At 37.0% G+C, this 27,449-nt stretch overlaps 2 protein-coding genes across 2 annotated transcripts in view; one reads left to right on the forward strand and one right to left on the reverse strand.

Moving 5' to 3' along the window:
• The window catches only part of PI4KA (phosphatidylinositol 4-kinase, catalytic, alpha), a 57,087-nt gene that overhangs the window by 5,036 nt on the left and 24,602 nt on the right, over positions 1–27,449 (forward strand). Inside the window, 17 exon segments of the mRNA XM_010019176.1 lie at positions 1,061–1,209; positions 1,808–1,873; positions 2,861–2,957; positions 3,332–3,523; positions 4,251–4,351; positions 5,063–5,192; positions 5,937–6,069; positions 6,787–6,882; positions 7,494–7,677; positions 8,432–8,535; positions 9,471–9,639; positions 12,077–12,127; positions 24,678–24,786; positions 25,293–25,429; positions 26,234–26,367; positions 26,974–27,056; positions 27,333–27,403. Of these exon segments, the coding sequence (XP_010017478.1) occupies positions 1,061–1,209; positions 1,808–1,873; positions 2,861–2,957; positions 3,332–3,523; positions 4,251–4,351; positions 5,063–5,192; positions 5,937–6,069; positions 6,787–6,882; positions 7,494–7,677; positions 8,432–8,535; positions 9,471–9,639; positions 12,077–12,127; positions 24,678–24,786; positions 25,293–25,429; positions 26,234–26,367; positions 26,974–27,056; positions 27,333–27,403 (2,006 nt within the window).
• Positions 14,183–21,118, reverse strand: SERPIND1 (serpin peptidase inhibitor, clade D (heparin cofactor), member 1). Its single transcript, XM_010019175.1, has 4 exons — positions 20,245–21,118; positions 16,234–16,507; positions 15,120–15,264; positions 14,183–14,686 (listed from the first exon to the last, which is right to left on the reverse strand). Exons 1-4 carry the CDS (start codon positions 21,098–21,100, stop codon positions 14,495–14,497), a joined length of 1,467 nt encoding a protein of 488 aa, XP_010017477.1. The 5' UTR covers positions 21,101–21,118; the 3' UTR covers positions 14,183–14,494.

Raw genomic sequence — 27,449 nt, forward strand, 5'->3', positions numbered from 1 at the left:
ATGCTACTTCAATTTTATGGTCTTTGTGTTATGGATTAAAACCAAACAAAACCACAAAAGGCTGCAGGTTAGAGAGAGGTTATAGTAACAGAACAAAAATAATGTTAATTAGAAGTATAGGTGGGTAGTGGACAACTCTGTAAAAATTCTGGAATAATTTTAATTGTGTCTCTAGCAGAGTTATTGTATTCTAGTCAGGATTTTATTTTCAATACTAACTTCTACCATGGTACCTACTTCTTCAAGGTACCTTCTAACCCAAACCATTGCATGATTCTGTGATTTCAGATACAGACAGCCCTTGTATTATTTCTAATAATATAGTTTGTGATAGCCTTACTTTCTGAAGATGAGTAATGACCTTGGTTTTATTCTGGCCAGGGCTGACACTTTAGCAAAAAGGACAGAAAACATTCTTATCAATAAATAGCGTTGCTTGAAAGCCTATTAATCATAAGAACATTACTTTAGCACAGGCAGCTGAGTACTTCAGTAATTACATCTCCTTTTAAAAGTGGAAATAGTGCCAAAAGCAGTATGCTTGGCAAGTTGTTTGCTTAATAGAGTACTTGAATCTGGAAAATAATTTGATATCTCTCGGCTTCAAATTGCTGAAATGAATCAGTGCCTCTTCTAAGGTGAAAGGTGTGCCACGTGTTCGTTTGATCCCATATAGGGGAAAACTTTGCAAGATAGGTTTGACTAAATCTGTTCTTTGCACCTCTATGCTTTGGATCAAAATGGCATTTATAGATGTTTTCAGGTTAATGTATGTCAGTAGTATGGGGAGACTTCTTGTCAGCAGTGTTTCTGACATGGACACAAGTCATTGAAATGAATTCTTCCATTGCAATTGTAAACTTCTAATGAACAAATGTATTTTTTCATTGTTTTCTGTCTTGATTTACCAGTAGATTAGCTGAAATATGCCTCTTCATAGTTGCAAGTTAAAGACTGTACCTGTGTTGGAAATAACTCTTTAGTAGTGACTGAACATTACCAATAAATAAAGTTAATATATCCTCTCTTTCCCCAGTCTTATATTATTTTTTCTGATCAGGTTCATATCTTCCTGATGGGAGTGCACTGGATCCTGATTATTACTTCTCTACAATCAGTTCCAGCTTTTCAGTTTCTCCTCTTTTCAATGGCATTAACAATAAAGAGTTTAACATTCCACTGGAAATGCTCCGTCAGCTGTTGAACATGGTATGCAGTGCATTCTTATGAAGGCTGCAGTGAGTTTACATTCTAGATATTTGTGCTAGAAATCATTGCAGTTTAAACTTTTAGAATTGCAGATAAAGACTGTGTTTGTCTCTCAGACTTTGTGTAATGTTATTTTTATGTCATTTAACATTGTGCTTCAATAGCATTCCTAAAAAGCTCTCATATAAACCAAGAAGAACTTGTAAAATGAAATAAATTTATGTCAATGTCTTCCTGTTTGAGTCTTGCAGAACACTTGATCTGAGATAACTTACTGCTAGTTACTGAAATAGAAGATCGGGTTTTGCTGTGAGAATGAGACCCTTTCCAAGAAGGGTTTATTTGCTGGCAACTCACACAAGGGATAGAAACTCCTGGATATATTTGCTTCCTGCACCAGCTATTTTTGAGCAGTGCACAGAGGCTCAAATGCATTTATTCTTCTTGCAACCAGAAATTCTTGTAGCCTTGATTTCATCTGACACTTTGCAGTCAAGTGACTTGTTTTCTGTGCAAGGGCAAAGTTGTTTTGCCTTCCTGTCTAGAGTCACCATCAGGAAACATCCTTTCTTTGCATTTTATTTTTTTTCCTCCATAGGTAAAACAGATCGTTGCGGATTCTCTGCTGAAGACCTTGGATGCAGTTGTAGCTGAAGTTGCAGAGGTGTGTTTTTAAATTCCTTTTCTAAGGATTTGTTTGTGGTTTCTTTTCTGGGTTGTTTTTTTGTCTTAATAATCAATAATTGGAAAACTATTTCTTTACCTATGTAAGGTGTGCCTTCTCTTTGCAAAATGATCCTAATTTCCTGTTTGAACTGTTCTTTCAGTGGTTTAAATGTAGCTTTGGACTGTGTGAAATGGAGAGGTGAAGGGGGAATGTCCTTCACTGACACAGAAAGAAATAGTTACTCTCTTAAAAAATGAACCATTTTTTACTTTAGCTCTCTTATCCTACTCAATTACAGCATTGGTTGCTGAAAAGTTGTTTGCTGTAGACTAAGGTCTTTACTGCATATTACAGTAACACTGTCTTTGTGTAGATAAAATGTGTTGATTGTTTTCTTTTTCTGGCTTGGAAATCACTGCTGCTTTTTTAGGTATCATTTCTCCAAGTTTAATAGTGTTAAGTTTGTACACCTTTACTTTCAGAGGTGACCTTCTTGTTTCTTCCCTGGGAGCAGTTTTCTAACAGCCTCCACCATATTTTATGGAGTTACCCATGTCTTCTTCTGGGTGTAAAGCTGTAATGAAAAGACTATGTATTCGATTGTGCAAGAAAGTAACTTTGCTGTTTGCTCCAGCTTTCTTTCAAGTACTGCCGTATTTGAAATGTAGGCCTGAGTGGAGACAGCTTTCTCTCTTTGAGAATAAGAGGTTCAAATCCTCTTCCTTTTTTTCTTTAACAACACTGTTACAGATAACATAAGTGTGCTCTTCAAATCAAAAGAGTGACTGAATCTTACTTGATGCACTGAATGGCTGTACTTTTGGTAAAAGTAGAGGGAGGAAAGCTGTGAGACTACTTCTGGTACCTGTGTTAAATGCTTGTTTACATTGTGGAGGAAAACAATTATGTGATTGGAATAGGAAGATTTATTTATATAATGGAAAGTACTTTTGAATCTAGCAGCTTGTTTCTTTTCTCTTTCAGACGGGTGCTAATACAGATCTCTATTATAAAACATTCAGTGACCCTCTTTACCTTGCTCAGTTTAAAATGCTGAGAGACACCTTATACTATATTAAAGGTATAGTCTTTGTATTGTTTTAATTTATCCTTCATTATGTTTAGGATCCAAAGTGTTGTCTGCATTGTACTGAGTGCTTGAACATTGGGGTTTGCATTTCCTGGGAACCCTACATAGGCTGTAAAATTTGTATTTTGAAATGTTTCAATATAAAATAGGTCCTATGGAAACAGGACTATTAAAAAGATTAATAGATGGCATTTCAGTTGTCTGCTCACTGATGGACTTCACTATGAAATTTATCATTTAGTCAAGATATAAAGTTTATTAAATAGTTTCATTTATAACTTAGGAATGAATTTTATTTATGCTGTCATTCTGATACATTGACTCCCATCCTTCTAGTATAAGGCTGTTTCTTTTTATTTCTTTAGACCTTCCCAATTTGTTTGTGAAGGAAATCCATGATTTTGTGCTAGAGCAATTCAACAGCAGTCAGTCAGAACTTCAGAAAATCCTTCATGATGTGGATCGGCTACACAATGAACTGAGTCCTTTAAAACTGCGTTGTCAGGCTAATGCTGCCTGTGTGGATCTCATGGTGTGGGCTGTGAAAGATGAGCAAGGTAATAAATGCTCTTCAGTTTCTGGAATGTCTGTTGTCTTTAAGTTGTAGAAATACTTATGAAGTCTGAGAGTAGAAGATGCTCAGAGAAATATAAAATTAATTTCTGTGGAATACTTTTTGTAATTAAAATACAAGAGTAAAGCTTCTATCAAAAAGTTGTCAAATTACTTGGGTAGGTAATTAGACATCTCTATAGAAATGGAAATAGAATCATCCTATTGGTTTATCTACAAGAGAGGATCTAATTGCTGCGTTAGATGCAGCTGCTTATTTTCTAGTTTGTTTTTAATTATTGTTCTTAGTGTGTTAAATGTTTCTCAGTCATTCTCTTTCAAAAAGATGTTTTTTCTTTATTGTTAACAGGACTGGGAAGCTCTGTCTCACTTTTTCTCTATTTTCTTTCTTGTATAATTTGTACATGGCTTCTGAGTATGTGAAGGATTTTTTCTTTTGAGCCTTGCAATACTTAGTTTCTGTCAAATACGAAGTACACTGAAAATCAACTTTTAAGTACTGTCATTCTCTCAGTGTTTGACAGAGCTGTTTGATGTAGATCCTAAGTTTCCAAAAAATTTCATAGGAGAAGGACTCAGTATCTTTGGGAAATTGTAGTATGGGAAGAGTGAAGCTGATAAATTTTAGAAATTCCAGTAAGCACTGGATTGTGTGTGGCCTAATAATAGATCTGATAAAGATAAGTTTTTCTGTTTTATTTTTCATTTAAGGTGCAGAAAACCTGTGCATCAAGTTATCAGAGAAGTTGCAGTCAAAAACCTCAAGCAAAGTCATCATTGCTCACTTGCCGCTGCTAATTTGCTGTTTGCAGGTCTGTCTTTACAGTATTTGACATTGCCATGAAAGTCAAGGGAGAAGAACACTTTTTATCTACTATTTGTATTACTTTCCGTGAATGTTCTACATTTGGATTTTAGAGGTCTGCCGTGGAAGCTAGAACTGTAGTAGAACAGTGCTTTCAAAATTTTCTTAGCTCAACTACTTCTTGAAGATTAATATTCATGAGGGTTTTTTTAACCAGTATTTAATTTCTGAAATATTTCACTTCTTAGTCCATTAGATAAACACTTAAAATACTGGGACTGGCATATTATGAATTTTAAGACTAAGGCTTGGTTATTCTAAACTTTGTCTTCTTATTTGGCACTTAGTCTTACAAATGCGATATTTTCTGCCACACAGTAAATAATAAGTTAACAGGATTCCAACATTCTTAAATGTTGGAACTTGTCCAGTAACTTCCTTTTTAGAGAGTGCAGTTTGTTTCATGTAAACTCCTGAGGAATCACCCAGGAAGCGAGCAACAGTGACTGTCATGAAGCACTCTAGGAAAGAATTAGAGGCTTAAAATGCCTAAATCTCCTAAAAACTGAATCCCTCAGAACTACGTATGGCTCATTTTGGCTTGAGGTTTGGTTTGGTTTGGTTTTTTTGTACTGAGATGAAGTTTGCAGTCTTACAGTTGAAATAAAAATTGTGCTGTTATATTCTAAGTGTTGTATTTCTTTTTTTTCTTTTTTAGGGTCTAGGTCGTTTGTGTGAGAGGTTTCCTGTTGTGGTTCATTCCGTCAATCCATCCTTGAGAGACTTCCTTGTGATACCTTCCCCGGTGCTTGTGAAACTTTACAAGTATCATAGCCAGTATCACACAGGTAAAGGAAAAAAGACCATGTTCCAAAGGACATGCTAGTGATTGTTTTCCAGCTTACATGGCTTTTTGGTGCTTTTGGATATTTTGTGTAGGGGGAAATGGAGATGACTTTTGTGGGGTTTTTTGGAGGTGGAGAGGAGGAATGCCAGTCACATTATGATACAGGTGTATCTAAAGGCAAGCAGTGTGTGTAGAACTACATTTTATCCTAGCAGTAATATTGCTGAGCCTCTTTTGCTGAAACTGTGCTCTTTTGTCCTGAGTGAGATCACCACCTATAGGATGCTACTGCAGTATTGAAGGCAGCTGTTAGGTCTCTCCAAAGCCACTTCTTCTCCAGGCTGAACAAGGTTGTGTTCCTCAGACTCTCCATATATGTCCTCTGCTCCAGCCCCATGACCGTCTTAATGACATTTGGTAGGATTTTTGTTGTTTTGAAATTAAATATCATATTAGGGTTTCCAGAAAGAAAATGTTCAACTTAAATCACTTGTAAATGCAAAAGCAGAATCGTAATTCTAAAGCAGAACAGGTAAAATGGTAAGTGAAGGTGACTAACTTTAGGAATAATTATTTAGAAATAGTTAAATGCAGTAATATCTGGTATAGGTAGTGACAACACGTGCGCTTCCGAATTTCTTCAGCTCAACTTTCTAAGCTGTAAAATAGTGGTTTACACTCAACAGATATTGGGGGGAAAAAAGGTGTTTCACATGGTGTTGATCTCTGTACTCTGTGTTCTTAGTAGGTGGTAATGACATCAAGATTAGTGTAACCAACGAGCATTCAGAATCCACTCTAAATGTAATGCCGGGCAAGAAAAGTCAACCATCCATGTATGAGCAGCTGCGTGACATTGCCATAGACAACATCTGCCGGTAAGAGAGAGAATTGCACCATGTTGGAACGTGTTCTATTTCCCTAGCAGAAAATTATTGTAACCACTGAGAAGATGCTGCTCTGTGCCTCTATTAAGGCTTTTTGCCTTTTTTGATCATGACTTCATTTTTATTTGGACACAGAATCATAGAATGGTTAGGGTTGGAAAGGACCTTAAGATCATCTAGTTCTAACCCCCTGCCACATCTCTTGGATCTCTTTGTGTCCTAATTGTAAAATTATTATTTGGTCTCATTGTTTTGCTTCCCACATATGTAATTCATGCAGTCACCAGTTTGATATTCAGTGGGGTTTTTGTTTTCTGCTTAGATTGTCGTGTTAAGTAAGCCTCTGTAACAGGATTGTGAAGCACTAAAATGTGGGCAGTGTGATGATTATTCTTTTCTAGACAGCTACAGAGAGCAGGAGGGAAGACAAATAGTTGGTGACTAGAGACAAGGGATTGAAGTTTCTGAAGCAGTGGATTCTGAGTTTACCTTATTGCTTATCCCCATCTTTATTGTTGCTGGAGAAAATAGCAGTAGAAACTGATCATTATTTAAAGTACATGTGCAATTTTCCTAGGCAATTGGTTCCTCTGTACAACTTTCTTCCCTTCTACCTGTCATGGGTTTACAGTATTAAAAAGTGAAATGTTTCATTTATGCGTATGTTTTCCTCTGTTCTAGCAAGTTTTCTATTTGTTGTTATTCTAGGTGCTTGAAAGCTGGCTTGACTATAGATTCGGTGATTGTTGAGGCCTTTCTTGCCAGTTTATCTAACCGTCTGTACATCTCTCAAGAGAGCGATAAGTAAGTTCTCAGTCATCAAATCAATTTTTCCTTCACTTGGTGAACCTGAAGCTTATTCTAAGATCGAAGTACAGGCAGCATTATTTTAGATTTAAGTATCTCTGAGATTAGTGAGCTTGTATGTGGGGTCAAGATCTTCCCATGGAAACCTTTGCAGAGCTTGAGCCGTCATTTTCATACTGAGAGGTATGGATTCATTTTTATCTGATTGATTATTCACCTTGTCACTTGTGGCATTTGACTTGCTTCACTTGTAAGAGACTTGCCAACCAAGAAACTGCCCAAGGGAGGTCCTGTAGTAGCTGGACTGACTGTAATGTCTTAAGTGTTTTGAAGATCACTTTTACCTCTTTTCAGTGTTGTTCCTAGAACAGTTTGTTCATGGATTAGTGTGGGTTTCTTGCATAGTGTGTTTGTGTGGGGTTTGGGGGTTTATGTTTTATTTCGAAAGCCAGCTTGTGCAAGTGTATCTCTAGTGTTAATGTTGGAGCTGTTTGAATTTAGTGTATCAACTGTTTCTTATGTGAAAAGTATCTGCGCTTGGAGGTCTTTAACTGTTGAACAGTTACATGTATGGTGGGTTTTGTTTATTTATTTATTTTTTGTAACAGGGAAGCTCATTTGATTCCTGACCACACAATTCGTGCTCTAGGACACATTGCAGTGGCACTGAGGGACACCCCAAAAATGATGGAACCCATCCTACAGATCTTACAGCAGAAGTTTTGCCAGCCACCTTCTCATCTTGATGTACTCATTATTGATCAGCTGGGCTGCTTGGTCATCACTGGAAATGTAAGGAAAAATTGGCGAAGAGAGGGCCAGTTTTGATCTCTTTCCTTTGGTTACAAGGAAACATATTTTAGAAACTGCATTTGCAGAAGGTTTTTTAAGGTTTTTCTTTTCTTCACCACAGCTGAAGGGCTTGTACAGCCTTCATGTCTCTGTGACATGTGAAAATAAAGATAAATGACAGTGTGTAAAATGCTGCCCCTGTAAACATTAGTCCCCACAGAAAATAATGAAAATGTTTTTTAAAAAATCTATCTAAAACCCCACCAAGCTTCATGTTTTCAAAAGTAAGAAGTTGATAAAGTTGCCCTATGTCCAAAATAGATGCACAGTATGTTTTTTTCATATCAGTAATTACCTTGCAAAGTTTTATAGCTCCTTATGTTAAAAACTAGACATTGCCTTCTTCAGTCATTCAAAGATTAACTGACTTGCCTTTGCCAAATGTCATTTGTGCTTCTGAGCAAACAATTAACTGCCAGAACTTAGAAGCCTGGAAAAAGTTTTCCATCTGGAAGGTGGAGTTAAAGAACTTAATAAATTTTACAAAATTCATTCAATTAAAAACACTAATGAAGGCACTTCCAGTCTGTGCTTTCTGCAAGCTGAAACTTGCTCAGGCTATGACTAGATACGTATCTGAAGAACTTCATGATAGTTTATTATGTAAAATACTGTGTTTTACAGGGTGGTTGTTTAGAGAGATTGTATTCAATAAGCTTTACTCAGTGATTTGTTTGTTTGGGGTTTTTTACAGCAATATATTTACCAGGAGGTGTGGAATCTGTTTCAGCAAATCAGTGTTAAAGCCAGCTCAGTTGTTTACTCTGCTACAAAAGACTATAAGGATCATGGATACAGGTAACACTTAGCTGTGTCCCTGAATTGTATGAATACTACATTGGATTTCCTTTATGCAACTTGAGGGATTTTCACATTTTTCCAACTTTAAGTTTTATAACCAGGTTATAAATAGCGCTGATTATTTTTTCTTTGATTTTAAAAAGTAATGTATTATTTTAAAACCAGTAGCATTTCATAATGTAGAGATTCATAAACATGGTTTTCACCACAGGTAGTATTGATTTTTTTTGTCCTTTTCTAAGGCGTTAATGTTTGTAGATGATTGTACATTATCTGTAACCAGAGTAATTAATATCTTAACCTAGAAAAGCTGGTGAAGTTCCACTGGCTTTTGTGTGTGAGTGGTGATTTTGGTTTTTATTGTGGTCCCAGTACATGTTAGAGTTTAAATCCAAACCATTAACAATTTAATTCTCAGTATCTTAGTCTGCATTGTAGTGTTTGTTATAACTAAAGATTGTCACTGGCTTTGTTGGTAGTTGGGGTTGGCTGAATATCTTTTAATGTGGCATGTGAGAACTGAGAGTGCTATTCCTGTCAGTATGTTCTAACATACGTCTGACCGCGTGCAGTCTCAGCAATCGGAACTCATCTTAGTTCTGATTCTTCTGCTCAAGAGCTTTCCCAATCTAGAAGCACAGCTCTCTACTGCTTTTTGTCTGTAACTGTATCTGGTACAGGAAAATAATTTCCGTCTGGCTGTAACAGCATCATAAAGAGACAAAGCTTACAAATAATTTTTCACTTAAATAGTGATTGCATTTCAATTATTAGTGATGTGCTACTCATAAAAACAAAAGCACCACTCAAAAAACTCTCAGTGAAAGAATGACAGTAGCCTTATTAGAAGAGTTACTATCAGCATATAAAGAAAGCACTGAAAATACAAAACTTTGAGGAATTGCTTGTTCATAACTGTTCTTTCTCCTCAGACACTGTTCTTTAGCAGTTATTAATGCCCTGGCTAACATAGCTGCTAACATTCAAGGAGAACACCTAGTGGATGAACTGCTGATGAACCTGCTGGAACTATTTGTTCAGCTTGGGCTAGAAGGAAAGAGAGCTAGTGAGAGAGCAAGTGAGAAAGGACCAGCGCTGAAGGTCAGATGTTTACTGGTTTTTAATTATAAAAACCTCACGTGTTTGATAGTGATTTTATATACAAAAATACATTTTTATGTTTCAGTATTTCAAATGTATTTGTACTGATAAGGTTTTCTCACTGATGTGATTTGGTAGCTGTTCCCTGCTTCTTAGGGCAGATAGGTAACACTTCTGTTTGAAACAGGCACATTTTCCTAGTAGTGAAGGGAACAATGTGGTGTTTCTTCTTAACCTATTTTTCCCCCCGCTTCTGTGCATGCTATATTTTAATAGTGCTGAGTTCTTTCTTTTTTCTTTTATGGGAAGGATGAACTGTTGGTAAATCCCTTTGAAATGAATGTTTGCTTTGAAGATCGCATTTAATCAGGGGTGCCAACTGTTCTCTTAAAAGGGAACTAAGACACGTTTAGAATTTGCTTTTCAGGAAGTCTGTGGTGGAAAATCTCTCCCCATGGGTTTCATAGCTTCTTTTAACCACAGATCAGCAAGCTGAAATGAGCGAAGAACATACTATAAACATTGGTGTAAAATGATACTTCTAAGTTAGTTTCCACCCTCCTCCTTTCAGAGATATTTTTCCTGAGTCTAGGACTCAGGGAGACAAACTGCTGCATGGGCTTAAAGCTGCCTGCAAACAGAAAAATATATGATTGATTTAATGTGGATTTGAGCTAGGAGGCAGTGTTTCTTTATTATGAAGATACTGATAGCAGTTTTCACTAGAACACTCTTTACTCAGTGTAGAGAAAAATTTATGAAAGGTATTCTGATGACTGGGTTACTTAATTCTTCCAGAAGAGATCAAGTAGGTAAAAAACTGCACATGATGTGCTTCTGAACAAAAGCAGTGTTTTTCTTTGATAGCTTGCTATGTCCTTGCTTACCAGTATACGATTTAATGGACTTAAATTTGCTCACTAACCATTAGAATGCTTCAGTGGCTTATTTTTTTCTGTGTCAAATCAGAATTTTCCAATCATGCAAGTGGCTTCTAAGAGACTTCGGGTTTTTTTGATATTATTGGTAGTTAACACAGATGTCCCTTGAGAATGCCTAGGGACGGGATTCAGTGCATCTTCATCATCCTTAGTGCTACAGATTATCATAAAGAGACTGATACTCCATTTTTGTAACAAAAATGCTCGTAGAAAAGTGGTTTTTCTGCAGTGTGTTAATGTCCTGTGCTGGGTTCTAGCTATTTCAGCTTGTTTCTGAGCTCTCTGTGCAGGAGTTTGTCATGTGCAGTAGGCTGTCCTGATGCTAGCCAAAAAAAAAGCTATAGTCACATTTTCCTGTTGTTCCTACCCCTTAGAGTGACTCAAGTGCTGTTCTTCTGTTCCCTTCAAAAATATTTAAGGGTCCGTCTTTTGTTTTGCTTTATCTTGGACGATACAGGAAAGATAACTGAAGTGTGTTTTGGTTGGGTTGTATCATTGCTGTTTCATCTGAGGGCTGTTTGGCTTTGTTTCTCTCTCTTGCCTTTCTTTTCTTCTTCTTCCCTGTTTTTAATTGGTTCCTTTTGGTTTACTCCATGCAAAGCTGTACTCTTTTGTTAGCATGCCTGCCTTGCCTCCACCCTGTGGGACCAGCAGTCTCTGTACCTGGTCTCTGTCTTGTAAGGAGAAAGCTGGAGAATTCTATACCTTCCAGATCCAATGTATAGGGGTATGGGAGGTAGGGCAAGACCTCAGAGAGCTCTCTGAGCATGGTTATCTGTGGTGTCATTGTTTGCTTCATCAGAGAAGGTGGGAAACAATGTCCTGTATGCAGTGAATGTTTTCAGTTCTCAAACACTGTATTTAGCCAAGAGCAAAACCCCTTACTGTATAGAGTACAATTAAAAAGTCCTAAGAAGTCAAAGGAAATAATGTATTTCCTTACACTTCTTCTATTTCAATGGAAGAGGCTGCTCCTGCTGCTTAAATAAACTCTTGAAAATTGTGTGCTTTTATAAACTTGTCATTTTTTGCTTCATTTTGGTAGTCAAGTGAGACTTAGTAAACATTTGATGCTTGTCTGTGGCCACCCATTTAGTGTGAGCATTTTTCTTGCAGCTGTTGGATGCCAGAATAGATGTGGTATCCCCACTTCATTCCCTCTCCCCCCCATTTTAGCTAAAGCCATAATACCTAACTTCCAAACAAAGACCCTGTGCTGGGAGAGAAAAAAAAATCCCAATAGTCTATGAGGAGCCACCTGCAAAGCTTTGCTGAAAGACTTCAGGGTTTGCCCTGAGGAAGTCCTGTGGATTTCTGGGATGCTCTCTTGGCTACCTCATGCACATCTGTTTGTGAGATACAGAGTGGTAATTGTAATAGAGTGGCAATGTTATTTGTGTAGACAGTAGGAATGTGCAATGGCTGAAATATGTCTTATAGCAGGTGTTTTAGAAATGCTTTTGTAGATGTTTTGATAATTTTCTTTTCCTTTCCAGGCCTCCAGCAGCGCAGGGAATCTGGGTGTGCTTATTCCTGTTATTGCTGTGGTGAGTATCCAATTGGGTTGTTGCAAATGGAATAATTTTTCTCATATATATCAAATATCAGTGAAAACTCATGGTCAAATAGTTTGATTAACAACTGGTGCAGAAGTAAGCATCCAAGAGAAACGTAGTATTGTAAAATTGTATTTCTTGCTCTGATGGGGGGGAAACAGTTGTTTAATAATGACATATCTCTTAAAATGATTTATCTTTGGTGATTCAGGATTATTGTTGGTAGTCATGAATTCAAGAGCTTCATAAGCTAAATAATTCTTCAGGGGCTATTTGAGTAGTGTTTGGCATGCAATGCAGTAAACAACACATCTATGGCCTAAGGAGAAAGGGGGGGACACAAAAAAAATAGAAACAAAGTTCAAAATAAATCTTTTTGTAGCACAGTGAATTCTCCTGCTTAAAAGGGGAAAAAAAAAGCCCCAAGAATCCCTGAGAAAGTGGGAGGAAGGGAGGAAGTGTCCTGTGTCTTCTGAAACTAGATTTGACTGCTATGCTGAAAGCATTTTAGGAAGCACACAAGGCCACTGCTGCCCATTCCAGACTCATCATTTATTGTGATGTATATCTGGTTTTGGTCTCAAAAGACCTTTTTCTGGGGAAAAGAACTTAAAATTTATTTATTTATTTATTTCAAATTAAGTACAACTACTAATTCAGCTAGGAAACTTATTATGTCCAAGCTGGTTTTCAGGTCAATAGGACTAGTTGCCTAACTGCTATAGCTCTTAGAAGAAACATGTCTAAAAGATCCATAGATGAACTTAAACTTACTGGAGGACAAAAAGCATCATGTCACTTTCTGCCCTCCTGAAGTTGAATTCTTCTGTGCAACCTTTCCTGCACAGCTAGTGGGACAGAAGGGGAAATGTATTACATGCTTGTAGTAGGCACACCTACTTGTAACTTGCTCATACTGCACACCATTAACAAGCAGAAAAAATAATTTGTTTAGTACTCTGCCCTCACAAGCATCTTTACTGACGCTCTTCAAAGAGAAGAGCCTAAAATTAGCACTAGTTAAACATCAAAGAACTGTTCCTTTCCTTCCCCTCTCTCTCTCTCTTTCACCAGTTTCTAACCTAAGCTCTTCCTGAATTCACCAGTAATCACAAGGGCCAGATCTTGGCTTTACAGAAATGTGTTTATAAATGTCTCAGATCACCATTATTCAATAGCTGCTCAGTTTTCATGTGAACTAACTAGTCCTTTGTTGAGAGATGTTCCAGGGGTAGTATTCCTCAGCTGTCAGTAAAGCTAGCACTGATGTAAGTGAAAGCAGGATCATTCCTTGCATATAGAGAAAAGATTAGTGCTTGTTAGAGACTTACTCTAAAAGTTATGGAAGCACTTCCTGTTTGAAATTTTTATTGATAGTGTATTTGTTCTGAATAGCTAGTGATAACTGCTTTTTTCTTAACCAATGTGACCTTTAAATGGAATCAGATAGTGCCAGAATCTGAAGCAAGAGTTAATGGTTACATTATGGTGGTTGAAGCAAATATTTGACTTTCTTGCACAATGTATGAAGATCATGAGTTTTGAGCAGTAGCTGATATGCTTTTCTGCTTGACCTCTTTCCCCTGAAAAATTCCTGCTACTTAGGTCTCAAACTCCCTGTATTTCAGATGCTGCAGCTCATTTAATTCTTGATAAACTAATTAACCATTTAATCTTATGAATATGCTTTTCTTTTTGAACAAACCGATAAAATGTGTATATGGATGCTAACGATTTCTGTTGTGAACCTTCACTACTCAAAGTTGTACCCCAGATGGTGGGCTTACACTGCCCATTCTATTACTGCACAATGTGAGGCAGCAATAGAGACAAACATCTGAGCTTTCTATTCATCATCTTTCATCTAATACTTGATATTTCACTGGCTGTCACATTAAAAAGCTTTGTGTATAAGGCAAAGTTAGATGATGTAGAATACCCAGGAGAGGTTTTGGTTTCTGAGACTGGTCAGGTATTCAAGATTTCCTTATTCCTGTTTATTACAAAGAGACATCCTAGCACAAATTTAGAGCTAAACCTCAAGAATCCAGATAGTCTAAATATTTTATTGATTACATTTTATACACTGAAGTAGAACACAAATGTAAGTTATTTTGTGGTATTTTTTTTAGTACACTTGTATCAATACATGGCACTAACCATTTTATATTGCAGTGAAATTATCTACTGCTATGAGTCCACTCATGTTAAAACTACTTGTAGATAATATGTTTTCTTTTGATACCAGTGGCTTTTGTATTAGCTAACATGGCAATAAAAATTCCTTTATGATACTGGCATATTAGCATGTAATTATACAGCACAAGTGTAACAGTGTGTTGGAGGTCGTCTCTGCTTTCAGGATTGGGCTGGGTTGACAACTCTGCCCATGAACAGAAGGCAGCTGGTACGATGTTCATAGATCAGAAACAAAAAGGGGCGGTCAACAATGAAGCGAATCTGAGTAGAGAGAGGCATAAATCCAACGTTGGTTACTGCTCCAGCCTCTGTGCCTTCCTCATTCACAGTTATTGTGCCTTGATGATTGAACTATTTAAGCAAACAAAAAAAATAAAAGGGGGAAAATAAACAAAAAAGAAATTGAAGATCTCCTAAGTATATTCTGATGATGTGCTTACAGCCTTCCCCCCACCCCCCAGCTTCATGTCACGCATGTGACTCCCTTGTGACACTCTTGCTGGTAACTCTTACGTGGCAGCAATCCTTTGGTTTTGGTCTGTGAACAAGCATATTCCTGACTGACCATAACATTTTTTATGCCTTTGACATCTGATTAAACATGTACCTCATTATATGAGTAGACAAGTGCATGTACAGAGAAACCCACATCCCCCCTCTGTCTTCCAGGAAAGATGAGGAAAAATATTATTTTAGCTTACTGTGAATTATTTTTACTGTTGTCATGTGTTCAGGTGATATAGTTAAATCAGAAAAGAAATGAAAACAGGAGAGGAGTAAATACCCGGTCAATGGTGACTTTCTCATCCGATATACCAGAGTAGTCGCCCTTTTCATTGAACAGGTCTTCTATTCCCATGGATCTCAGATAACCAATCAAGTTATAACTCTTTTCCAGCTTAAATTTAGGCAGAACCACTTCTCTTGTTCTAGTAAAAATAAAACCAAAAATGAAAAATCATTGAGGAGATAGAATTTGCATGACTCCTTTGCTTTAGGTATCTGTTGTGGTTTGGGTTGTTGCTGTCTTCAGCAAGCAGGACACAAATATACAGGACTGTTTAATGTACTTTTACTTTCAAATCTTGGAAATCATTACTTTTAAGCTGTACTTTTTAAAAATAATTCCCCTCCCAAGATGGTTGGTTTGTCAATTTGGTATTTCACTTGCAGTGATTTACATTATTTATGTGTATAAATACACAGCTTTGAGCAGTTCCGTGCATGGTTGGATATGCTTCTAATATATGTTCAACTGTCAGATTTTCTGTAGTACTAAATTGGTGATTTGTCACTTTTTGTATACAATAGAAATAGGTTGACTTCCTGAATAGCCCATCAAATCTGCCCTTTTAATCATTTTATCAAGTCTGAAGACAGATACCACCCAGTCTGTCATCTTGCACAAGAGAGGCTGTATAATTTTTTCTCTCCCGTAATTGTGATGTCTGGGGTTGATGACTGAACATGTGCTTTTACTCAACAGATGTGTTGAAATGCACAGTGCTGAAATGAGCATAGGCTGCTTTCCATACAATAGAGATTATTCTGCACAAATAACTTGTTATTATCATACTCCTGGTTTTCCTTGTCATTGTAAACGTTAGTAAGAATTTTTATTTTAAATCTACAACATTAAATTCTTAATAGAAAGAATTCTGGAACTCTCTTAGAATTTTCCATTTCAATCATTGTCAATTTCTTGACAGCATTTAAAATCTGAGGGATCACTGGTCCTCATTTTTAATTCAGTAAGTCCATCTTTTGGGGGGTTTTGTTTAGGTTTAGTGTTTTTTGATCAAACTATCATGTTATCTTCTGTGCTCTTTACTTACCCATGTCAATCTCATCAAGAAAATGCACTAAGACTTTAACAAGATGTACTTTTCAGCAGATACCTGTTTGTCATGCTCTTCTGCCATTTTTCCACCACTTGAGGTGTTATCTGCTTTTCGAGGGCTTTCATGCCTGAAAGTTTGTGTGGAAGCACAATCAGCATGCTGATGTTCCCCACGAACGGGAGCTGGATCACACCACAGTCTAGCTCAGGGTCTGCAGCAGCTAGGAAGTTCCCTTTAGTCTGCATCATAGGAACCTTTATTGTTTGCTTCTCATTCAGTCGGAAGCTTCTCTTCATAGTCATTTCCACTGGAAACTTGTTCTCCCAGGTTCCTGTTAATACAGTGCAGAAGGCAGATAAAAATACCCAAGATCATTGTTTAATAAATTATTCCTAGAATAAGAGTTTACATTAAGCTTTAATTCATGTGAATTGGGAATTACTGTAGGAGATTGTTGATTTCAGTTAAGTCTGAATAAGAAGACAAGTTTTAAAATGATTTTAAAATTCCTGTTTTTTAAACTTAACATTTGTCTGATTTGAGTGCTCTGAATTAAAAAAGCAAAAATTACTCAAACTGGAGATGTGAAAGAGGTTGGTGTGTACTATTTTTTTTTCTACCAGGAACCTAGACGTTACAAAGGTTAAACAGATGAAAAATACTTGACAGCGTTTGCACCTAGTGGAGTAACTGACACAGCTGTATTTTCTGAGAGACCTGGTACTTGAAACCCATACTAAAGCATGTTATTGGTACCTCAAGCTAAGTGCTCCTGGTTTAGTTTTGCATAAAGCTTTAAAAGAGATGTTGAAGGCATTACCTTGACTTAGTCCATTCAAGCCAATTAACTTTCTGTCTTAACACATCCTGAAGAGTTTCTTAATGGCCTACTTCAATGTGATTTCAACACATCTATAGGACCCTTTCATCTGACAGGTTTATGCCCAGAAAATGCAATTCAGTGTATTTTGTGGACCAGAAAGTGCATCAAGGTTTGAATCTTTCCATGTGAAGATTCTTTGGATACCCCAAATATTTATTGACTGTGTAGAAGAAGGTGCTTTTTTAAAGCAGTATTCTTATTGATCTCTTTTGAGAACCGTAGCTCTGGAAAGAACATTATTTCTTACTTCATGGGCAGACAAAGCTAGAATTTTATAGTGGAAATAAGATTACTGGTATTTCCTGTTAAAACTCTGGATTTTAGGTCACCATTGGCAGGCGAATACATGGGCAGTGTGGCTGCAACTGTGTGAAGAGACTACAAATTTAGCCTTGATCGGTAACCTTGTTGTTAAACAGTCGCAAGTGATTTTGAGATCCTTAATCTGACTTTGCCAAATTGTAGTAACAAAAAAAGCCTTTAGTCCAATTTTAATTCTAATAGTTTCTTCATGTCGGGCTGATGGGGAGCAGTTTGAGAAATTATTAGACTGTGATTAATATTCTGAAGGGAATGGGGTATAAAATGGATTATGCTACTCCCAAACAAATCTCACTTCTCAGGAAAATCCAACATCTCATCTTGCTGTTCTTCAGGGGACAGAGTTCACAGTCGCAGGACTCTATCTAGGAAATTACATGAATCTGCTGTGGGCCAGGGGAGCTTCAGCAGCACTGTCATCACCTGAGGAACAGGAGATATTTGTCAGCTCTTCCTAGTAAAAGAGAGGAGCTGGGGAACTTTTTTCTTGGATTCAGCTTTCCAAGTGTGTTTGTCTCGTGGTAAAACACTGTTCTGCAAGGGGAGGCATGTGGTCTTCTGGGGTCATCTGAAACAACATGGCACTCTGACTTTTCTGACTTCCTGTTTTGAATCTTCCACCAACATGTCTTTTGGATCCACCTGCAGTGGCAGGTGTTGTCTCCACTGATTGAATTCTCTTTTGTGTTCATGACTAGAATCTCAGAAAAGTAATTTTGGACCTGTCAAATGCCAGTTGTCGAAAGCTGCTGTGATCTATCTTGGCTAAAATACCTGTCTCCTGCTTGATAGGGAACTCATAAATGATTGTTCAGATCTCTGCAGCATGGAGGGTAGATCTCAGTTGGAGACAGATTGACACCTGGACGAGATAAAACTTTCCACTTACCAACATGAATAGTTTCCAATAGTTTCTTGATGGTATTTAATATAAGATGAGCTTGAGGCTTGTGTTTGGCAGGTATCCCGTTACTCAGTTACAGTTATTCAGCACAAATAGCAGTTGTACTGAGCATCTCTGTGTATCTGAGAATACTTACAGGTTTCTTAGCCCTGAGAGCTTAACAAAGCTTGTCTGCAGTAGTGCAGACAATGTAAATATTGTAGATGGAAAGATGTGGGAATAAGCTAGCGTGTCTTGGAGGACTAGTGGGGAAACTGGGAAACCCAGGAGCAGAACTTGCTTTTAAAAAGTTTGGTTTTACTCAAAATAGAATTACCAAGAGGCTGTCACTTTAAAACAAAAGAATAGGAGACAGAAATAAAGAATTGATCTTTTTGGTTTTGAGGGTTAGAAATAACAGCTTTCAGCAAACCACCAAGGCAGTTTGGACTACCAGGACTCCATGGGCAGAAGGAAAAGCCAAAAGTCTTTTTGATCTCCATGACTCGAGTTCCAGTACTAAAACGATTTAATTTTTGGTGGAGTTTTTGTTGTTTTGAGATAGCACAAGTATTTAATAATTTCAGACTAAAACAAAAAGGTATTTTAAATTTTATGAAATTATGAAAAAATTAATTTGTGTTTCACTTTGCATAATTCTTAGGATGGTCTAATGGACAGTACAGCCATGTATTTAATATGATATCATCAGAGGTGTACTTAAGGATACAGATAAGTCCCTTTTGGATGGTACTTCAAAATAGGAGAATATTTGGATCTTATGCTAATAACTGCTTCAGATCTTTTAAAGAGACAAGTGGCATTATTCAAGGAAGTAACACCTTACAAGTGAGAGGGAAATCGTACGTTTCATTAGCGTAGAGGAATGGTGTTCCTATAATGAAACGCTGCGAATGTGTAAGCTCTTGAGCATTTGTTTCATGGAAGCAGGACGTAATTGAGAAAAAGAAACTCCTTTATAAGCTGTGGAAAGGAGTATGTTGTATTCCCAAACATTGTTATCCTTTTGTGCTAATCTGTCTTTCCTTACTGGTATTTTAAGTCACTTTCATCTGATTATCATCTTAAACAGTCAGTAATGGATTTCTTCTTCTCCCTCAGTTGCTCTTGCATTGGTACCTCCCACCCCTGGCTCATTTAATACCGTTTAAAAAGTTTATTGAAAAATTAACAAACTTTCTGCCTGAGGCAGAAAATCAATGTTGAAAATTTCAATACTGATCCTCAGTTTAAATGTAAAGAATTAGAAAATAAGGGTTTATAATAAGAATGTCTTACAGTCTTTACTTCAAGCTGTTCAGTGATACATGAAGGAGCCCGAATCAGCAGACGGTTTATGCTGAATTATTCTAAGTAGTGAATGCATTTGGTTTTAGCTGTAGAAGATGACTGTTCTGGTTATACTTCTCAGTCCCCTGTATAGCCTTGTTGACAAGGATCATGATCTAATGATATGAAAACATACATACTTGAAGCTGAAATTCTTTATGGTCATTCCTGTGAATCTTGAATATTTCGGAAATGTTAAGTGTTTTAACTGAAATCAACCTGTACCATTTCAATGAAGCCAATAACTTGAAGCAGGACTGAATGGGACTAATAACTTGCACATGAATTAATACATCACTGCCTGAGACTCCTACAAAGCTTATGCTTTCTGATGCTATTCTGCATTCATATGTTGTTTTTTAGTCTCACTTAGAGACTATAAGATTTCGGATGTTATAAGCATTTGCTGTATTCGTACAATACCCACTAACTTCAGGGCGTGACTGGAATATGTTTGCTACACAAAAATGTAAAAATGGGCTAATAATAGGGATTCTTCTTAATGAGGGAATCAGTAGGCTTTTTTGAAGCGTAGGCTAGATTTAAGTTCAGATAGGGATTTCCACTGAAGTATACAGTGAATTGCAAACTGAGAAAATCCATTGCTACGATTGAAATAGCAGATTCTTACCTTTAAAGTAGAGACAGTTAAGAATCATCATCAGTGTTGTAGGGTTTACATTCACAAGAGCTTCTTTTATTAATCCTTTGGTCAGCTTCAAGATGCGTTCATTGGTTTTAGTTATGAAGCTGGGATCTGAAAAATCAGCTGGTTGAGCATCAGCAAAGTAGTATGTTTTTGTGTTGTTTCTGAAATCATTCAGAATAGAAAAGTCCTTCTGAATGTAAAGATCATTGACAGACCTCAGTGTGTAACCAAAATTGCGCCTGAAGAGCCGATGAGTGAGCTTGCGGAAGAGGTTATGAACAGTCATGAGCTCATATTTGGTGCTGGCATTAATGAAGTCTTGAAAGCCAAGAACAGATAATACTTCATGCTGAGTTTTACCCTTCAGACCCAGAGAAATCATAGCCATTGCAGTGGAAATACCAACAGGAGCCATGAGAATATTATCTGAAGAGTTGGTCTTTTCTGCCACACTGCGGTAAAGGTTGAAGCCAAAGTTTGCATTGAGGATATTGAGGCGCTGGATTCTGGTTTTGCCTTGGAATAGTTCAAGTATATTTCCTTGCTGAACTTCAGAAACTATGTATGGGGCAGCATCAATAATGTCACTGTAGTCATCTTCACCCAGTATCTTGTCAAGATCTAGATAGTCTTCTTCCTCCTCCTCTTCAGGAATCAAGTCATTAGTGATAGTGTTTTCTCTGTGGAACTCCAGCGGTAAATTTGGCATATCATAGGTGCCATTTTCATGTGGCTGTGTATCTTTAAGGCTTTCAAAATGCTCAGTGAAGTCCTTGACTCCACCAAGTGTGGAGGTTATGACAAGAGCAAGGGCAAGCAAATGAAACAGAAACTTCATTCTGACAGATTAAAACCTGGAAGACAACATAACACAGTTGAGAGAGCAGAGGGTAACTGAATTTTAATTACCTATTCCCTAATTTTAGGTCACTGCTGAGCTCTTGTCACAGCAGCAGGTTTATAGTTACCTTATTCGACAGCATTTTTTTTTTTTTTTAGAGGAACAGAGCTAAATTAGGTGGATAAATCTGTTTTACTTACAGATCAGTAAGTAAAAGCAGTTTTGCTTACATAATGCCTCTGGCCTGCCAAAGAATTGGTTGACCTCCTCCCATACGACTAGTTGTTATTGGCATGTTTCAGCAGTAACAAATTCAGTACCTAAAATATGTGGGACTATTTATAAACCCGTAACACTTGAAATATTTACTAAGTCTGTTACTATTGTACGCTAAGAATATGATATTAAGTTTGAAGATTCCAGCTTGATAGGAGGAAGGACTAGGCATCCAGTACAGGAGCATACCAGAAGGCTGAGATTCACTGAAGAATTAGAAAAACAGGCATCCTGTAGCTACAACAAAAATGGGAGGTTTATGGAAGTAGTTTTGAAGAGTAAGGCTGAAATTTGCTAGAATAAGGAAGATTTAGGGAAGTAACACCAAACCTGGAGAAAGATGTGTATTTGCACTAAACACCGTTAGTGGGAGTGCACTGTGGGAAGTGTTAGGCATAAACATGTATCCTGGCCTACTCATGGTCTAACTTGGATGTGTAAACTCGGTGTCTGTGCACGCTTTCTGCAGCTGTGTACACTCACCTGCTGCTTTTATGAAAAATTGACTTGATTCTGATTCTTTTTAAGTTACATTTTTTATCAGTTTGGTTTTATGTAGCACGGCACAGCATGTAGTGCTCTCAGTTTTCTTCATTCTGTGAAGTCTCTGTAAGTTCCTAATCAGAGCTTTGTTTCTCTAGCTTTGGTGTTATCCCAATGGCAGGTTTCTAACCTCACCTGAAAATATATTTAAGTAGAACCTACATTTTTTTAAATGAAAAGTTAATATCTTTTTTTTTAAAAAAAATCTACTGAGTATTAGTCCATTGCATTTTAAAAAATATTTTAAAAATCAAGAATTATCTTAAATATGTGTAGTTTGAAGGAGAATGAATCAGTCTTACTAAGCTGTAAAACACTGTTCCAAGAAGTGGGTCTGAGAGACTTTTCACCATAATATTGTGTTGCAGTAATTAAAGCTATCTTAAAAAGATATGAAAAAGTGTAATTCCTTTCTGTGACAGTCAAATAAAGACCAAATTGTTAGTATGCAATAACTCTGTATCAGCTGTAACTGAAATGGCTGTCTGAATGCCAGGGTCTTGGCTTTTGCTCAGACTTCTTTAGAAAATAAGACTTCATATTCTGTTGATAGTACTTTTTTGAATAAAAAGGCAATTATTTACAACATAAGCTAGAGCAAAATGCTGAATAGAAATAAAACAAAAATCTTACAAGGTATTGATTAAAATGCTTTTTACATTAGCAAATAGTCCAAAGAGCTGTTCTACAGACATAAAATAAATAGGTATACATACCTGTACCTCAGTGAGTAAACCCAGTGCTTGAAAGAAAACATTTTCAGACATGTTGTAGCAGGACTGAAGTAACTGAGCTAACAGTTTAATATTTAAAATTCTCCCCCCAGACTCATTTGCCTGAAATCCTAAAACAGTTTAAGGGGATTATCCCACATTAAAAATTCTACATTGTTTTGCAGCACTAAGGATCCATAGAAGGTGCTCTTTAAATGGTTTTACACTGTGACTGAATGACTCCAGTCAGTCTTTTTCTTACTGTTTCTTCATAAATTCATGACTTTTTTTTCCCCGCCCCCAGAAGTCAGGCCCTTAGGGCTGAGATACTCGGTCCAGTAACCACTGGTAAATGTTTTCTGTTTTGGCATGGAAGAACTTGCTGTCTGTAGTTCCCAACTTTACGTTCTCGCCTTCACCCAAGTTCAGTTACTGCTTAGCTGCACTAAGACAGTCAGAACTTTCTCCCACTCTGCAATATATATGCCTTTGGTCAGACCAACCTAAAATAACAGAAGATGGAAATGAAGCTTACCTTTAAGCCACTGTAAGGGAAGGATGTGTTGAATAGCTGAAGTAAGAGGAATGGCAGGGTTTAAAGCTGAACTTTGACGCGAGTTTTTTGTGTATCTCCCAAAGTAAACATTCTCTAAACCAAACACAGCTAAACTTACTTCGTCAGCCAAAATCCCTCCCTTGCCTAGTGATCTCTGCTGAATTGTATGTTGTTTGTTGAACTACTTTTATGGCTTTGCAGGTACTTGTTCACTTCTGAGGAGGATCTTTGAGCAAAAATTTTCGTGAATGTAAAGTTTCCAAGTCAAGCGTGCATGTAAACTTGACTGTTACTGACGAGTAAAAGCCACGTTGCTGCTATTTTGTGCTGAAATGGGGGGGAAATCTTAATGCAAAAATGGTCGAGGCCTCTGCTTGTGATAGTCAGGCTTCTTCAGTGTTACATTGGTGCAGACATTTGTCTTGCACAAGCAACATTTTAACATGGTGCCATTCACCCTCTTAAACTCAGACTAGTTTTAAAGGGATTACAGGGATTTTTTCATGTTTTTCTTTTTCAAATGAACAATCTGCCTCATGATTTATAAATATGTCCAAATTTGGCTTTATATAAGGTTTCATTGAAATACTGCTGGCTGAAATACTGCTGGCTTTCATACCCCAAGGGAATTAGCGTACCTTTAGAGAAAACTTTTTAAGCTAGATTAGAATCTAACATTTTCTCAATAAACTTTACAGTAACAATATGCAGTCACATTGAATAAAGCTTTACAGTTCAGTGAGCTATTCTTTTCACTTTTTAAACACTGCTTGGACTTCTGACACTTTTTAGGATAACACAGTATGATGTTTGTTACATAAATTTATCTAAAATTGCATATCTTGTTGGCTGGGAGGGAGAACTGTGCTCCTGCAGTGGTAGCAGCTGTTTGTGCAAAAAGCATCAGAGAATTTTAGGGAAAGTGTTGAAAATAATGCTCTTTTACTTGCTTGTTTAGATAGTAAATTCTCCAGAACTGATGTCATTGTGTGCGTGGGTGCAGACAATAAAAGATCCCCAATTGGTGCCTCAATGTATTTCCACAAAGCCAATAAACAATAGCAACCAGAAGTATGTTTGACTAATATTTATTTAGGTTTGAGTTCCTTTGCACTTAAGCAGAGCTGCATGACATTGTCTCCAGCACAGTTTAAAAGACCATCTGGTCTCTTCATCTCTGCAGTTGAGAGTACACTAACATTATGTATTATCTTCAGAAGTTACTGTGTCAGCATGGTATAATTCCTGTGCAAAAAAAAGGAAATTCTTACTTCAGGCATCTCAAAAGTTAGTTTTCAGATAATTCTAACAAGATCTAACTTTCTTCAGTATAACAATAGCATTATAATACTAGTTTTCATAGGTGACAAAGAATATTATCTTTGTAAATCATAGCAAAGAAGGTACATTAATTGATTCCTTAGACTGACATTAAATTAATATAGCTTGCACTGTTTTCTGGTGTTAATTTTTATTTCTTTGGTAGCTCACCAGACGCTTGCCACCCATCAAGGAGGCCAAGCCCAGGCTGCAGAAGCTCTTCCGTGACTTCTGGTTGTACTCGGTGCTGATGGGATTTGCTGTGGAAGGATCAGGTAGTGTAAATTCTAAGAGAACAGTGCTGCTGCTCAAACTGACAAGTGTGCATGTAACTATGCAAACCAGTCACAGTAGGCTGAAGAAAAACTACAGGCATAAAGACACTAAAAAATTAGCAGTCTGCATGAGAGTTCTCTGGTTGGATTTCGTTACAGCTTTGCTGGTTTGCTATGAGATTCAGCACAGTACATCTTGTGCTTAGGTTTTGTCCTAGGTTAATAGCCGTAGTTACGTATGGGTTTTGAAATGTGACATCGGACGCATGGGGTGGTACAATGGTAATCAAGTAGAAACTTCTTATCCAGTGAGAAACTTGACTTGGAAATGTAAACATATTTATTATCTTTGCAACATGGATTACTTGTGTTGAGTATTTGTGCTTAAGTGCATGAAAAATTGGCCCTAGGAAGTAATGCAAAGCTTGATAGCGCTGGTTAACTTTGTGAGTCTTAATATTATTTTTCTCCCCCACCCCACCTTCCTTGTTATACTTGTGCTTCAGGTCTTTGGCCAGAAGAATGGTATGAGGGTGTATGTGAAATTGCCACCAAATCTCCATTACTCACATTTCCCAGCAAAGAACCACTTCGATCTGTTCTTCAGTACAATTCTGCCATGAAGAATGACACTGTGACTTCTGTAAATTTCTTCTATTATCTCCTTCCATAGTGCCTGTCAATGTTAAATGATACGGTAACCACAATACATTGAAATAGCACAATACCCCTTCAACCTGCCTCCTATTAGTGGAAAACAGCTTTGTTTACTCTTATGACAGCAGTGTACGTAACTGGCTTGGATTTAGTTTTACTGAGTGTTAATAAACTGTTCAGAGTGGTAGCTACATTGTTTTGATTAGGTGTAGAAACCAAGTCTTTGGAGGTGGAAGCCTTTTAACAATTTTGCATCAATTTTGTATCAGATAGACAAAACTTGCACTGTTTAAAAAAAATCAGCAAACATTGGAAGGAAACAACACATATGGTCTTCCAAAGAAATACTAAGTGAACTTTTTTCCTTTTTATGCTCTGGCTTGCTAAGGGTATATTTTTCTCTCCCTACTGTTTATATGATAGATCTTGCCAGAGGATTATTTGTGGTAGCAGTAAAGTGGATAGAAGAGTTGTGTCTTATGAAATGTCTTTGTCTGGCTCCCAAATAATACAGAAACCTGCCTTGTGCCTGGATACTTAGTTCTGTGACATCAAAGAATAACACAACAGAGTCAGGGAGTTTCAGAAACTGGACAGTATTGATGTTGATCAAACTTACATTCATTTAGTGTAGGAATTGTATTTGTTCGTTGATACAGCTGCATGAAAACTAGCAGTTATTTCATCAGGGAACTCAACTCCAGTATTTATTTCTGTTTAAGTCTGTATTTGAAGAATCATCACTAATATAGTACTTCCACTTCAGATAACTTCATGTGTTCATCTCTAGGCTGAATTAAATGAGTTGCGGAGTACCATAATAAATCTCTTGGATCCTCCTCCAGAAGTGTCAGCGCTGATCAATAAGTTAGACTTTGCCATGTCTACCTATCTGCTTTCTGTTTACCGCCTAGAGTATATGAGGTATGGATATGCTTTTTCCCCTGATTAATTAAGAAAAAAGAAAACCAACCAACCAAAAAAACCAGCTATTTATGTTCAAGTCAGAATTGCCAGACACTTAAGACAAATGAGAATCAGTATTTTTATTGAAAATTCCGAGACTGGGAATTCATCTGTGCAAGAATGCCTGTTTAGAAAGGATGGAATAATATAGTAGGGCCTGAAAAATAGAATCTCTGTATAGGAACTAACTAAAAGGGTTCTTCAGATGAATGTGTTGCAAGTGTAATGTATGCTCTGAGCAGACTCTTGTGCTTGCACCTCTGAAGAACAGTTACCTGTTCTACAGGATTAGTGTAATGTAGGAGCTGGGATTTTATTTTGTTGTGTACGTTTCTGCCTTCAGTACTGTGTGTTAGGTTGTGCTAGTCAAACATACTGAATTCACAAGCTGTTTGTTGGAGGGGTTTTTTTGTTTAGGTTTTTTTTGTTGTTGTTTTTGTGTTTTGGTTTTTTTTTTTTTTTAACTTTAAAAGTGTATTTGTTACTGCTAAAGTGATAATTCCATCATATGCAAATTCAACAAATGCCAAAACAATACTACCCACAAAACTCTTCTTTTCTTAGGGTGTTGCGTTCAACTGACCAAGATCGCTTCCAAGTCATGTTCTGCTATTTTGAGGATAAAGCAATTCAAAAAGACAAATCCGGTAAGATTACCTGTCCAGGTTATCTTGCAACTTGAAATGCTTGGAAATTATCTCCAGGCATGCAAAACTAAAACAAATCAAGCAATGATATAACAAAATGAATTGTATTCAGTAGACTGCAGCAGCTTTGTTCTTGCCAAGAGCACTGGTTTTGTTTTGGAGCAGCTTGGTTCAATGTTGGCTGAGTAAACATAAACACTTTATAACTGTTAAGCGTGGTTTATGAAGCAGATGTAATTCTGATACTCAAACCTGTCACCTCTCTCAATTCCTCAGGCATGATGCAGTGTGTAATAGCAGTTGCTGATAAGGTGTTTGAAGCATTCCTGACAATGATGGCTGATAAAGTAGGTTACATGGAAACTAAAACTTTGAATTTGTGTAAATGTTCTC

This window comes from Nestor notabilis, unplaced genomic scaffold (assembly GCF_000696875.1).
Source record: "Nestor notabilis isolate BGI_N333 unplaced genomic scaffold, ASM69687v1 scaffold23047, whole genome shotgun sequence".
Taxonomy (NCBI): Eukaryota; Metazoa; Chordata; class Aves; order Psittaciformes; family Psittacidae; genus Nestor; species Nestor notabilis.

Excerpts from the sequence above, each read along its gene's own strand:
- SERPIND1 (XM_010019175.1), bottom strand. The coding sequence starts at position 21,100 with ATGAAGTTTCTGTTTCATTTGCTTGCCCTTGCTCTTGTCATAACCTCC. Across the intron at positions 15,265-16,233 it reads CAGAAGAGCATGACAAACAG|AACAAGAGAAGTGGTTCTGC; the intron begins GTATCTGCTGAA and ends TATTTTTACTAG. Across the intron at positions 14,687-15,119 it reads AGAAAGTCACCATTGACCGG|TTCAATCATCAAGGCACAAT; the intron begins GTATTTACTCCT and ends TTGCTTAAATAG.